Below are 15553 nucleotides of genomic sequence, written 5' to 3'. Positions count from 1 at the left end.
AACCATATCCCCTTTCAGAAAATTAAGGTCTTCCATATAAAAAAACATGAAAAGGAGGGCAGCAAATACTTACAGGTATTTGACCAAAATTAATGTAAATTCCAAATTCAACAAACACCTCACATTACTGTGCTAACCCCAGAGCTGAAGAGCCTGTGAAAGTCAGCAAATTGATTAGGGTAGTGTCAGGGTTTAATGTCATATTAGTGCACAACAGTAAAAATATATACAGTAATTCTGTGCATAAAATACCTTCTGGATGTTAAAGAGACCGAAACAGAACTGATTGAAGACAAAGAGACTGGATAAGTCTAGATGTTTTGTTTTTTGGATGGAGATTTTCCTAATTTTTTAAACATGCTTATATAGTATAGAAGTCTGGGAAAACCAGTTAATCTGTAAGAACTTGACTTATGCTGCTACAGGATAAAAACCCCTGTGACCAGGCAGCACCACAAACAATTGAATGCTTTCCTATTAATTAGACACAGAGCTGTGACTGGGCAATTATGTTTTGTATAAGAAGTTACTCCTTATTTAGTTGGAAAGTAACACAGCTTTATGTGGTTATTACTCTTTATCCTTCCTATAGTTGATAATTTTTTTTTAGAAAAGGTAATTTATTGTAGTGCATTACCATAAACTTTAGAATAGCTGTTGCTTTCATCTAAATAATCTAAGTATTAATAATCTACAGTAAGTAATAATCTAAGTAATTTTTTTAGCGTTAAATAATTAGATAACATTTTAAGCAGAAATGCCTCACTCTTTTCTGTAAATTCTACGGAAGAAAAACAAGAAGCACGTTTGCATCTGGCTATTGCTGCCCTGTAACTCCAGTCTCAATCTGGGAGAAGGCCTGAGATGAGTCAGTCCCTTAGTCTTTTTCAGCACCTATTTGACATCGGCCGGCATTGCAGTCACTGAGCGAGAGCTGTTTGCAATCAGAAACCTGTTGGGTTTTTTTCCCTCAAGAAACTATTACAGAAAAATGAAGTATTAAAAACAATTAGAGGAGTGACTAAATGTTTCTGTTGCTATAGCGCTGACGAGAATGTAAACACTTTGCTGTTGCCCAGCAAAGCGCTAGTAAACAAGGCAAGGCTCCGTACTCAAGCCAGTGACGGTACTAGCTGGAAGATGTTTGGGCTGTCATAAACACGCACAAACACTCCGCGGAGGCTGCCGGAAAATAAAACTAATATTTAAAAAAACATTTAAAAGATCTGAATTGCTCACATACATTTGTTCAACCAAATTAACCCTGGACAACGGGGGAGGGGGGGTGGGGGGTGGGAGGATACCTCCCACATCTCATGAATCTCGAGAGAACGGCTCTCTTCACTGGGGTCGGAAACAAAGTTTCAGAACCGTAACGAAAGCCTGCCAAGCTCTGCACTAACTTCAGTAAAGCTAAAGGACAGTACGCAAATGAGTTTTCCATTTATTTTGGCGCTAGGCCTCCTATTAAATGCTCAAAGCTTTCCATCGCCCTGCTAGGAAGGCAGAACAGTGACTGTAAAAAAGGGTATTTAAATGAAGGAATTATTCTCAATGATGTTCAGGCTAGTTGTTTAAAAGGTGGGTTTTCAACTCGTACAGGTTGCCACCATTCACTTCTTTTTAGGAAATCAGTCACTGCTTTGCCTGAATTTTGTTTTTAGCCTTGAATCTTTTTTTTTTCCATTCAACCCTGTTGTTCACATAAGTACACACAATGTTTCTTACAGCTTAATGGGCCCATGCAAACAACTGCACTGTGAACCGTGGAGCAATTCATCATGGTACTTAGATTATATAAAAGGATGTTTGGTGAATGCATTCTCAAAGACAATATCCGTACACATCAGAGGGTGGTACATCAGCTCAATGTGACCAGCATATGAGTCCATGATGGCTCACACGCATCCTCCAGTGGGTAGGAGTGATGTCAGTGCTCCAGCTCCCCGCAACCCTAACCAACACTTATTGAAAATGTATGGATTATTATTGGCACCATACAACTAATACTAAGTTTTGCTTTACAGTTGTTCATTTACAGCAAGATTAAGAACTGCTACAGTACTAACCAGTTTGAACTGGAATAATAAGCTCCTCTGCATTTTCATTGCGATCCCGGAAATCTGAAAACTGTTCTCTGTTGAGGGCACCATCTGATTGATTTCAACATCTCCTCAAAAACTATGCAACATAATTTAAAACATATCTGGCATTAAGCAGGAAAGTGCTTAATTCTGTTTTTCTGGTATCAATTCAGTGACTTATTTTGCATGCATATTTCACATTTTCACTTCTGAAAATCACTCCACAGTTTTGACTCTAGTGCATCAAAACGTCTTTTCAATGGACTTATAATTACTAGCTGGTACAGTGACGTTTTACCCTGGATCCTGGATGTCAGTCCCTTGGAGGTTTATGTAAGGTTCAAGAAGATATCTCTACTTGATCACAAGGTGGTCATGAGTTCTGATTTCAGACATGACAGAAAGGAAATAACAGGCCAAGACAAAAAGTGAGAAATGCAATTATGTAAATCTTTATGTCAAACAGCATAAAATAGACCATTTTCCTCCAGATCTAAGCCTTTATACTGTATAATGAAACAGATCATCTTAGAAAGCAAAAGTGCCCCTCTTTGTCTTCCAGCCTACACCTGGACAGCAAAGTACATGTTAGACACGTTTTTAAACAGGTGTGAATCTTCTCTTACATATTCGGCAAAAAATCCATGTTTGTGCAGTTCAAATTTAAGACCATATATTTTTTCCCACACAATAAGCAGACTTCAATGTGAGGCGCATTCCATACGGGTCAAAGAAGTTGGCGTGTAATTCTGTAAGCCACTATGTACTCAGATCATCAGCAGCCGCGAAAAGGAGGGAAATGTGATGCAGCTCAATGGCACACATTCACCCCTGGCAAAGGCAAGCCTGCCACTTTGAAACCAAACCCTCTGTGACATTCATAAAACACAGTGACTGAGGCACTTCCACTGAAAACCCTTCTCTCCCTTTTTCATAACCCCACGATCATCTGATCCCAGTGTGAGCTGGGGAAGAAGAACCCTCGACAGCTGGAGCCACACATGTGGAAATCAATAAAGCTGATGGAAACTGTCAAAGTCAAGATCCACTTCGATTTGCTTCATTCTTAAGAAAAAAAAGAAACAAACGAAGCATTTAAAGCTGTGTGTTATTATGTAGGATGAAGGCTTCAGCCAAGTCACGATCAAATCAATCCTGTTTTACAATCCAAGGAAGCAATCTAAATAAACAAACCGCCTTCTCGGAACTTCAGAAATGGCAGCTGTAAAATCAGGAGATGTTGAAACACTTCCTACAGTACAGAAAATAAAACTAGGCGGGTCTCTGTCTCTGTTTTGAATGCATGCTCTTCAAAACAATTAAATTAAAATCTGTGTGTTAACCAGACATGCAGAGAGTAGGCCTTGCTGTGGCAGCGAAGAATATACTCAGGCTCGGTATGGCAGTCAGTCAAAGAGTCAAACGAACTCTTTTAGGTCCCTTTAGTAACTCACTAAACTGTACTTCTTTCTCACTGTAGACTGCAGATTCCAAGTTCCACCTTTATCCCCACAGCACTGTGGGAACTGGTGACAAACTAATACTACTAAACGTCTCAATCTATCATCTCAGAAAATCCGCTGTTCTCCAAAGATTAATGGGAGGAAAACAATAACTAACTCATACACTCAGAACATTGGTAGAAGGGAAAAATCTAGTATCATATCTAGTCGGCCTTAAATGATTCAATACCCAATGACAGCAAAAGCTCCAAAAGGACAGTTGCATTTGTCTTCGTGTTCTCAGGTTTCAGAGGTAGTAATTGCCAAATTAGATGAAAATCATGAAATTCAGATGATGTAGAGACCATAGCTTCATAGGTAACCTTGTTTTACTTTGCAACAGAAACAAGAAAAAAAATACGATGTATTTTCAAAGCACAAGAGTGAAACTTTCTTAATGTTGTTATGACCTTTTACCTCTGATCCAGTATGTTTGTGAAACGTCCATAAAACACCGTTCTGGTAAAGTCAACTATGCGAAAGAACACTGCAGCCAGATACCATAGTGCAGCCAGGGACAGAAACTGCTTAATATTAACATTTGGGAAAGAGCTTATCTTTTCCAGAAACCAAACAGAACTGGCAAGAGCCAGTCCTGTGTTTACAACAGAGGTGGAAGCAATTTGGAAAGAATGTGTGCAAATTAAACTGGTTACGGCTATTAAACACTAGGTCCTGAGTGAAATGAAGGCTCTCCCTAATGAATGTGGTTGCTAATTGAAGACATCCGCAGCATGGAAGCAGGTGTAGCTGCTGCTCAGGCACTGCACAAGCTTCACGGGATGTGCACACTGCTCTTTAATGGCATTCCAGCATCTTCCATTACGCCACTGCCAGTTGAGAATGGTCTCCAATATTCCCATTAACAAAATATTCCCTGGTCTGCGGTAATGACCTCCTACTGTCAAAGGGGCACTTTCTTGCAATAAAACACTTTGAAAAGACAGCCACAACAAAAAGCACTATAAGACAAAGACTTTGCCTTGGTGGCCTATGGGCCAATGCTGTGCAGGTTTTTTGGCTCATGTGGTGGAAACTCTGTATAGTGCAGGGTGCAGGGGAGACTCAGGGCTCACCTGCTGTTCCGTAATCAGCCCCTCTCGAGGAGGGGCTTCAGTCTGGAGGGGCAGGTTCTGGCACAGCATCCCAAGCAGCATGGACACCTCCTTCATCGTCCGCCAGCAGCACACCAGCACCATCTGAGCCGTAACTCTGTACTGTTCTTCCCCTCCACCTGCCAGAGGACAACAAATAAGGCCCTCGTTTCAAGGCTCATTAATCTGTCTCCAGTTTTACAAACTGTACGTTTCAAGTTCGTACTGATTAAATATCAAAATAGCATACACAGATCTGTATAAAGGTATACTCAAAATAAAGTACAAACCATGAAATACTCAGCACTTTAATCAAAGTTTGTGGTCTGTAAAACACAAGTCAAATTACCACTCGGGCACTAAGCCCAAAGTTTTGATTCCTGTACTTGTGCAGCTCCATAACTATACATCGCGCAAATATGCTGGAGCTGAGAACACAGAACTTCACACGGGTAATGCTGTACCTGAGCACGTTAATCAAATTGTGGATTGTCCTGCAACGTGCATGTTAAAAATCCAGCACGGTGTCCCTTACAATATGTTCACCATGTGTGTCTCTTACAGCTGCTGAGAAACGCAAGAAGAGTAGCTAACCTAACAAACGAAGCACATTCCTCTTATCTCTGCATATCGCAGCCCTATGTATTGGAATCAGAGCACTTGCAAAAGTAAAAAGGTCTAAGGCATATGTGGATTTCTTTAAAATGAGTCCATTTCCAAATATATTTTCTCTTGTTTATCACAGCTTCATCTGGTACAATGTCACAGGCTGTATTACAACTTTTTACTTCCTCTCTGGTATTAAGTAAAATACTTTCTTTAGTATTCAACCCAGATTAAAGAAACAGTGCTGTCTGAAATCATAGGTCCTGAGGAGGTCTTAGAAAATTTACTGGGACAAAATTAAAACGGACATTCCAAACTGGACTAAACTTCCTCAGTTAATATTCGAAACCGCTTTGTGGAGATTTTTAGTCCCATGTAAACTGGACTTTAACACACAAATGCGCATACCAGGGAATAAAGTTAAAGCTCAAGACTCCCAGCAACAGACTTCCCAACAGAATGCACAATTAAAAAGAAATTGTCAAAAGTACAGTACCATGTAGAGATAGGGATATATCTGATTGCTGTTGAATCCAGAGCTGCTTTTAAGCTCATTGCTGTTGATTAACTGTAACACTGTACAGATCAGGAACTTTTTTTCCTTTAGCTCCTCCTGACTCCCTAAGGTACACCCTAAGGTGCATGCCCCATAGTATCAGAACCACTGGGTTATGTGACCAGATGTCAATTTACCAACCCTATAGCAAAACTATTGTGTCATATTACTACTATCAGCTATTTTTCCATTTTATCTATTTTTAACCCAAATGAAACCCTAATGAAACTAAAGTGCTAAAATTGACAAAAAATACACAAATTACAAGCAAGTTCAAATAGTATCTAAAATGAGGTGATGGGAACTCAAACACTGTGGTGGTAAATGATCGACATTTAATGCCAAGAATCTTGTTTCTTGCCTGCCTTAGAAAATCCCTCTCAAACTGTGAAACAGTCTGCTAGCAGGAAGCAGGACAAAAGATCAGATGTCTCGCTACTCTGTGAGGCATTGGCTCACTGGCTCCACAGTCTTAGACTGTTCAATGGAGAAACAGTGCCTCCCAGAGCTTACAGTGAATAGGACTATGAGGAATGAAAATGGACACCTAAAAAAGTGATAGAAGTACAGGTATCATCCAGATTAGAACACTATTTTTGCATAAACTAAAGTTAACTAACCAATAGTTTTGATTTGGTTTGAAATCTGACAACCATATTGGCGATTTATGTTATTATTACAAATAATAAAAGTATAATATATGAATATTGGATCCTATTAAAGTAATCTCTGTGCAAGACAATAAACATATCTAAAATGTCAATGTGAAACAGCTACACTGGAACCCTTCTTTTATACAAAAATCATCATGCTCACTTAATAAAGACATGAATACATACCTAAACAAAGCACGTCTTCAGGATCAAGACAGAAAAAGACCTTTACCTGCTGCATTGTTCACTGCAGGGTTAACAACTCATGCCCTACCCTGACCCGGGGTTATTCCCCTTTGGAAACAGAAGGAAGTCACCGAGGCACTGTTGCTGACCTGTGGCCCCAGCAGCATGCGCCTGCTCTAGGCTGCCTCCCCCTTGCTCCGGCTCACTATTGCCCAGCTGACGAGGTGATGTGAAGAAGTCATTCGTGTCACGAGGCTGAATCTCCTGCAGGATCTGCTGCAGGCAGGCAGATGATTCTGAGAGAAAGACATAACGCATCGAGACCTCAACTCGTGCCTCGTGTAAAAACCCATGTCCGATCAACGCTGAATGTAATGGATTGATCCTCTTTTATTCGGAGTAATGTCAAGCAGGCCTCACCCGAGTCAGTGTCCATGGGAATGAGTCCCTCGGGGGAGGAGCTCTGTACAACAGGTGACACAACATCAGACATCCTGTAGGACATCTCAATGAGCTCTGCCACCACTGGCCTCCACTCTGCCACCAGCAAGAGGGACCTGTCGAAAAGTCAAGACTTAACAGTTGTACTGCCCCAGCTCTGTCTGAAGAAAATATAAGTTCATTCAAAATTAAAGCTTCCAGAGTAACATGATAAAAACGCTGGCAAGCCCACGCAGGGGTGTGGGTGCAGTGAGGGAGCAGTTTGATACTCACTGTGAGTCGAGCTGCTGCAGTGCCACAGTGATGCAATGGGCTCGTCCATAAAGGGGGTAGGAGGCCGCAGCTTGCAGGAGAGAGGTCTCAGCTTGAGCAACCTCAGCTTTTAGACACGCCAGGAGGAACAGCACCACTGCAAAATGGCAGAGAAGAGACATCAGTCATTCAGACAAGAGTGAGAAAACACCGCACAAGACCGTACCATTAATGCATGGGCTTCAGGGAGTCTACGTTTTAATTTTCTGTCATCACATTTTCATAGGGGCAGAAAACAATCCAAAATGGCCACCTAACATTCGAAAACCATTCCAAATTCTCTCCATGCCCTCTCCTTCTCCCATCCCCCAAATCCTCCTTGGGCGGTATCCCCTCCCACCCGCCCCCTAAACCACCAGTTCTACCCAGCTGGCAGCCCCCTCCTTCCTCAGCCACAGATGATCACAAAAACCGCATCGGAGAGCAGTATTTAAGGGCTGGCTCAACAAGGAGAAGGCCTCATAAAGGGGAGAGCCCACTGATGCCAGGAAAGGGAATGTGGAGGCCAGCAGCTCTGAGAAAACAGCTTCTAGGGGTAGTTCTACCAGCCACTTAGATTTAACAATTAAGTCATCATACAACTTAAGAAACAGGAGAGGGCAAGGGGAGATGATTTTTTTACCAAAATAGCAAAGCTGAGGAAACTCAGCCCCCAAAACACAGCTGCTTCCTAATTCTATGGATAAACCCAAAATAGATTAAAGGATGGCCAAGGACTTTACAAATCGCAATGTCGATTCCAGTACCACTGGTAAAACTCACAGACAGCATTATTATAAATTAGATTATAAACATGAATAATGCCATTGTCATATGTCTGATTATTTAGTTGACTGTAGCTCTATACCCAGTATGATTAGATAAAAGCAAATCTGAAACACATTTGTGCATGCACAGCAATTTTAGGCATCCGTTTGTAGTCCAGTGTTTATGGTGGCGAGTATGTCTGAAATGGCCTTTCAGTATCAACTTGGAAAGAAACTGGTTTAGCCTTTGCACATTAACTATCCAGAAGGAGAGCATTACACAAAAAAACAAATATTTCAAGGATTAAACAGCAAAAGGAAATGTCATTTGTTCCAAGATGAATTCCAGCTGTTTCTGGACAGTGCAGAGGCTCCAGTTTATAAGAGAGAAACAGAGTCATAATGGAAATGTTTAGAGTACCACTGAGCTGTTGTCAGCAATTCATCTTTACTTTGCTTTTTAACTACCCACAGATGATTAATTTTTTTGGTGCACATATGCTGTAAATTACATGAGCTTCTAAATATATGACTAGTGTTCCTAACTGACCTAACAGATGAAAGCTGAAAGAATGTTGTAACTTTAAAACTCGGTAAACAAAACACAGCTAAGCCGTGCCATGTGCTGTACGCACCACACAAATATCAAAAAGTACACTCACAGAGTTATAAACAACGTGAGGCTTAAAGACAGGCTCATGTATTCAGAGCATCCTACATGAAGCTTTAAACAAGTACAGCTTTGGTGTCAGGAAAAAAATAATTAAGGCCTAAGTTGCTCTGAATGTTGACAATGTTTAAACTCTTACTTCCAGATATATACAGACAACCTACATTAAGTGTTTAAGGATCCACTATGTGCTGTAACCTGAAAATATGAAGAAAGAATGAGCCTTTCAGTACAAGAAAGGGACTGGCACATACCAGAAACACCAAAGCAACTGTAAGTTACATAATATTTTTTTCTGTAAAACGGTAAATTCCAGTAAATTAATTACCATGATGGCTAATAACGCAACATTATTTTTTTACATTCACACAATATTAAAGCAATTTATCTTTTCTGATTTTGTACATCTTTTACATATTTCTGTACGTATTTGCCAGTAAAAATCATTTATTGAACTGAGTGATATGAATACTCAATACCATTATGTTCAATAGGAAAAAGACACAAAGTTCATACCTGCTAATGTGTTCCTCTCAAGCTTAAAGGCCTTAGAAGCCGGGGACTCTCCTGGTGTGGGTGGCTGAAATGAGATGCACTGTTCTTGGGCACGGTGGCTCAACGCCTCCACCAGCCCTTCCTCATAGACCAGCAAGTTGAGGAGGTGGGAGGCAGTGACACTATCAAAGGGCTTGGTGCTGGTGCTGAGGTCCAGAGCGACTCGAAGCAGCGAGCTCAGCCTGCCGGGCTCCTGTGTCCCAGGACAGAGAACAGAAACACATATGGATAATGAAACAGCACTAACACTGCACTGTGGCAAGATCAATCATGCAATTGCTGCAAACAGTTTGTGCTTTGGGGATTATGAAAATTTAACACATAATTATTCAATGCATTAAGAGATAACATTCATTTTTACTGAAACACTTCTGAACCAAGTACAACAGAGACAAGCAACCAGAACTAAATCTGCTTTTAACAACTTCTTCTCTAGAACACCAATGATTTGAAGTAAAAAAAGAAGAACAAGTTCACAACAGGCAAGTTAGAAACTCAAAAAATGAAAAATAAATGTTTTAGTGGCCTGGAGTGCCTTTTTAAAAAAAAAAAAAACCTTGCAATACTCAATTTTTTTTACATACTCAGTTGATTTTAAAATCACCAATTATTCATAACTCAGCTTACCAGCAATGAGCCCTGTCCACTCTGGAAGAAATGGGGACTGTAGACAGGCCCCTCTAGCACACCTAACTGTGTGAACTATTCAGCCTTCTTGACACGTTGCAAACTACAGAATGCCTCTCAGGAGAGTGCAACAGAGCCACCATTTCAACAACAGTGGAGAGACTTTTTGACCAACTGATGTCCACCCTACAAAGTCCAACCATGTGCCAGTGCTTGGGCAATCCTGGCCACAGCAGGCTAGTAACACAGCCCATGTTCAATCCCGTGAGGTCTCAGAACAAGTGCAGGAGTCACTGGTGTTACTGGCACAAACTTTTCCTTTTACTTAATCTCTATTTTGCTCTGATGTACTGAATAAATAAGACGCTTTTCTCCAGAGTGCAGGACACACCAACAGGCTGTCTGAGGGATAGGGAGCTGTCATTGTTGGCACAAAGAACTACTAGATACCATGGAGATCGAATGCCATTTAAAATTTTGAGCAGAGCTGTGCTTGGGTTACTTGTATTTTAATATACAGAGAAGAGCCTGAATACATATTAGTGGCTGCTATGCATACAATTACAAGCCAGGCCTGTGTGAGAGGCAGCGAGTCTGACCTGCAGGCCGAGGGCTGGAGGAGGTAGTCTCCTCAGCAGCTGGAAGGCCAGCTGCTTGACCTCCAGGAAGGAGCTGGCCAGGCAGTACAGCACGGCCTGTGCCTGAGAAGGGGTCACCATCTGTCCCAGTGAAAACAAACAAGGACCAGAATCCGCTGATGGGGGGAAAGACAGAGGAAGAGAGGCTGTCAGGACACTGCACACAGCAAAGTGAGAATTATAGAAGCATTTTTACAGAGGTGAGATTTAGCATATTAAACACATATGAATCACAAAACTCAACTATGTATACTGAGCACCTGTTGGCTACATTTTTAAATTCATGAATGAGTAGAGGGAAGAAAAAATGAAATATTAGCACAGAGCTACACAGATGACATTGAAACCACCAACAGAATATTCACATTTCAAAACTTTCACACAGGTGCATTGAGAACAAATTCTCATTCACCATGAGGACCTGGAAACCCATTTATTCGACAGTGTTAACTAGAGCACTTTCAGAAAGTACTTTGCTCAAGAGTCTAACAGCAGCAGCACATTCACTAAGATCTGAACCTATGCTACTCCAATCTGAGTCAGAAGACATGAACATAAAAGCATACAAACAAGGTCTCCAGTAAGTATTGTCCTACCGAGAAAAAACCACATTAAGATTTTTAAAATTACCATGAGGCTGTTAATGTCCTGTCTTTTAATATTGTTTAAAATGATACTAAAAAACAGGAGGAAAATCTCTCTGTTCAGGAGTTGTAGGACAGACCTGTGCTGAAGGAGAAGAGGTCAGCGATGAGTCCCAGCAGGTGTAACGCAGTGAAACAGGTGGGGAAGGAGGCACCAGGGAACAGGGCTTGGAAGAGGGCTTCACATAGCCAGTGCAGAAACTCCTACAGCACAGCACACAAACCACGGCACTGGACATGGGCTAAGACACCTCCAGGCGGTACAACAGAACACTGTACTGCTAAATTCTTAAAGCCTTATGCATAAAGTAAAAATAGCATTTCTTTGAAGGCCAAACAAAATACCCTAAAGTTGAAATTGTGCAACATAGCCAATTTACATTCAGGAAGGACTGCAATGAAACAATGTAAGAGGAAAATCTAGGAGTTTGTTAAATTACATTCCTTAACTAGACAATGTCAGAAAATGCTTGCATACACAGTTAAAAACATTTCATTTGAATGAACAGATGTAATGTTAAAATTACAGAATGGGAGAGCTGGACTACATTCAGAATGCAGATAGTGTTGCAACAGAGTAAACACTAAGAAGAGTAAACAGACTAATTTCTGGTCTGAAAGGAATGCTGTATTCAGACAGATTAAGGGAATTGAGTTTTTCTTGCCTGGAATTAAGACGATTCAGTTCCAGGGGATATTTTCAAGCTCAGCAATGAGACCACAGACATAAGTGGTGCTAGGTTTAGGAGCATTTAGTACCAAAAACAAGAGATTTCTCTTTCCAGAGTTTTAAACCAACTGCCTAGACTCAATTTTGACGCTAAGAAAGGCAGGCCAGACTACCTCCTTTCGCTTGTAAAGTGTATGTTCTTCACGTTGTGGTGGTGAAAAAGCCATATTGAATATGGCACAGTTTCTCCCTGATCCAAGTGTACAGCCGTGCGTGTGGCCCTCCTCTCATCCATTAGACACTGTACCTCATATGTCTGCAGTGTGGTCCTGTTCCCATGCTCCTGGCCCTGCTCCTCTGGCCTGTCCTGCTCCAGCCTCCTCTGCAGCAGCTGGGCACTGTCCCTCATCCTGCACAGCAGCTGGAGGGAAGCACAGGATACACAGCAAGTGTCCATGGGTCTAATGCTTACCTACAGCATAGGTAAAAGCACCACATGCTCAGCACAGGCAAGAACACACTGTCCTATACATGCTAAAAAACGCTGTGCCTTTTTCTAACGCCAAAAGGCAATGTGAGCTTAACTTATCAAAGCATATAAAGCTACCAGCTGGTGAGCTGTTAGGTAGAACAAGAACTATTATCACATTGCTTTGATATGCTGCAGAACAGGGGCGTGACCAACATGACAGTAAGAGCTCAAGAATGAAATTTTAAGAAAGCCGGCTCAGGGCCGGATAAGGACAGAAAAAGGGACTACACAAAATCAAAAACTGAATCTGAAAACTGAAATTGAATCAAAATTCCAGCAGAGGGCACTGCTACACAAAAGTAAGAACCGGCTCTCGCAGCTATAGAATCACAGAGTTTAAATTAAAGCATAGTCTTCTGACTTTTTTAAAGATTCTTTTGTGTTCAAATAGTTCCAGTACATATATATAATATAAACTGTTGATTAGGGTTTACACTGAAGACCCTTCACAAACCAGGGAGGTGAGAACTGTACATTCCTTCCTTGGCCATGCTTCCTGTTGAGAGTCCCACAATGCCTACAGGACTGTTAGTATGAGCTGCAGGAGAAATTGTCACAGTTGCTCACAGCTGCCTGACTGTAGACAGAGATCAATGCTGCTCTGAAAGCTTAGGAATTACCTACCTGACTCCTACCTGTCCACCCCTCGTCAAAGACAACCAAGCCTCAGTACATGGACTCCTAAGGGAATTCTGGTCAGAGCCTGACTCTCACCAGAATTACTGACTCAAACTATCAATGCCTGGTCTATAGGACTCAATATGCACTTGAACGACTGCCTTTCCTGGTTGGATTACTCATCAATTACTCATCACCCTGTTGCTCTTTTGAAACTCTTTTAAAACCAGCATGCCAAGCCCAAGTGAAGACCCTAAGGTCAGGGTCTGACCTTCTTCAGCAGGCTGAGAGTCTGCTGTCTCACTCCTGGAGACTGGCTATTCAGGCTGCTGGGCAGGAAGAAGCGAATCAGATCCATTTCCTCTGGAGATAGGTTCTCTGTGCTGCGGTGGCTCTCACAGATCAGCCCCAGGGCATCCAAACGAACCTGTTGCATACACAGACAGGTGCGCACATTACAAATGCAAAACCTGTACTGCAAAGTTAAATATGATTCACCTCATATTGCTATTATATTAAACTCACACCAGCTTTTGAAAACTGAGATCTATTTGCTGTACAGATTTCCCATGTATTCAATATTACCAGCAGATTATGTTTATTGTGTGCTCCCTTTAACCTTGCTGACCTGTTAGATATTATCAACATTTTAACTGATCTTTTTTTTTCTAGTCCTTTTTTTCTACAGTCCTTTGCACATCTCAACGAATACAATTTCAATTTCTGGTGCCTCCGCACATCAGCATCAAACAAACTAGCTTAAGTTCAAGCCTGTCATCTTCTGCCAAGATTTATTTGCCAATCAACCACCTGTTGATGAATGTACAGTACCTGGTCATGTTTGTGCACCAGGGCCTGAGAGAGCAGTTTCAGGGGAACCAGCCCCCCCCACAGCCCCTCTTGAGAGGAACTGACTACGCCCTGGGCCCGGGCCGCTCGCAGACAGGTCACCAGAGCTCCCAGGGCCCCCCTGCAGTCTGGAGAGCCTGCCAGACCGGACAGAAACACGGGTTACATAAAACACAAGAGGGGCGCCTGTCAGCCCATCTTGGACAGCCAGCAGCCCACAGCTCGCTGATCCAAGAACCTCATCACAGAAAATGACAACCTTTTTTGGAGATGCTGCACTGGCATTTTATGGAATAGACTTGATGTAGGCAAATCCATCATGCTGATTTCTCACCCACATGGCTGACAGAGGGTCTGTTACCTCAGTAGTAAGCAGCATGCGTAGCCACTGCTGGAAGAGGTTCACTTTCTAATTCACACCAGGCTGGCAGAAGCTATCGTATGGGATTTTGTTACCTGTGTTATTACCTGCTGGGCTGTGCTGGCTACTCTGCAGGGCACGAACCATGTGCTCCACGCTGCCAGGGCTGCATCTCAGTATCTTGGGCAGGCAGTAGTCCAGGATGTAGGTGGTCTGGTCCAGCTGACCTTCACACAGAGCTGCCAGCAGAGGTGTCACCCAGGTCTGGTGCCACATCTCCATCCACGAATCCCCCCGTTCATGACAGGATGCCAGCTGAGCCTTGTGGTTCACAAACAGCGTCTCCAGGAGGCTGCTGGCATAGGGGGCGAGAGACTGATCCCCCATGAGAGAGAGAAGCTGTGCAGGAAGCTGAGGATCTAGAGCGAGGAGGCTCTCTGCACCCAGGTAGTCCACCAGACAGCTCAGAGAGCCGTACTTCCCTTTGCTGTGCCACTCAAGCCCTAGCAGGCTGTGGGTCAGGCTGGTGATAAAGGGGTCTGCAAGGGGGTCAGGTATTCGCGTGGCGATCTGGTGCAGCTTGAGCACGTTCTTAAACAGGGCTTTGGTCTGATGCCGGACGCCATCCAGAGGATGCTCCCAATGTGCATAGATGTGTTCCAGCAGGCGTCCCACCAGCTCGGTGCCCCCCGTCAGGGAATGCCTGAGGCTTGCAGAGCAGTGCTCCCCCTGCAGGACTTCCAGGGCTGCACAGCTCCATAGAGTCAAGACACGAGCCACCGAGATTGCAGTGCTGGACTCTCGCACACTGCAGATACAGAAATACAGACTGGAACACCTCCACTACACAGCCATTAGCATGTCTTTAATCTTAGTGTACGCACTGTTAAATTACACTAATTATATTATTGTTAAAAAGTTAGTGTACTAAACCTTTTAAGAGATCATAACTAGGCTTCTCGGGACCCAGGAAAAAGCATGAAAGAAAACAAAAACATAAAAATGCACATGCAAGCAGCAGTGTCAAATACTCAACTGAACTTTTAAGAATGCCCCGTGGAGAGAAGGGGGATTAAGTGTCCAATGAAATCTGCTCTTGTACCTTGAATTTTACTCAATTTTCTCCAGTCCACTCAGATCTGTATAACTGGGGACAAGCATTGCTGAGAATGTACAGGTCTCTGCTTAATGCTACAGAAACGGGATGAG

General features: G+C 42.5%; 1 protein-coding gene across 3 annotated transcripts in view; it reads right to left on the bottom strand.

Moving 5' to 3' along the window:
* The window catches only part of thada (THADA armadillo repeat containing), a 114119-nt gene that overhangs the window by 92809 nt on the left and 5757 nt on the right, over positions 1-15553 (bottom strand). For 2 of the 3 annotated variants that reach the window (XM_015363139.2, XM_015363138.2), the window contains 11 exons: positions 14440-15152; positions 13966-14120; positions 13406-13561; positions 12292-12405; positions 11395-11518; positions 10632-10786; positions 9367-9598; positions 7396-7531; positions 7102-7238; positions 6831-6977; positions 4663-4820 (listed from right to left, as the gene is read on the bottom strand). In XM_015363139.2, the coding sequence (XP_015218625.2) occupies positions 4663-4820; positions 6831-6977; positions 7102-7238; positions 7396-7531; positions 9367-9598; positions 10632-10786; positions 11395-11518; positions 12292-12405; positions 13406-13561; positions 13966-14120; positions 14440-15152 (2227 nt within the window). The remainder of the gene's footprint in view (positions 1-4662; positions 4821-6830; positions 6978-7101; positions 7239-7395; positions 7532-9366; positions 9599-10631; positions 10787-11394; positions 11519-12291; positions 12406-13405; positions 13562-13965; positions 14121-14439; positions 15153-15553) is intronic. The other variant, XM_015363140.2, reaches the window with a different exon arrangement.

Source organism: Lepisosteus oculatus, chromosome 17 (assembly GCF_040954835.1).
Source record: "Lepisosteus oculatus isolate fLepOcu1 chromosome 17, fLepOcu1.hap2, whole genome shotgun sequence".
NCBI classification, from domain to species: Eukaryota; Metazoa; Chordata; class Actinopteri; order Semionotiformes; family Lepisosteidae; genus Lepisosteus; species Lepisosteus oculatus.
Note: the sequence above shows the minus strand (reverse complement) of the source record. Positions and strands in the feature narration are given on the sequence as shown.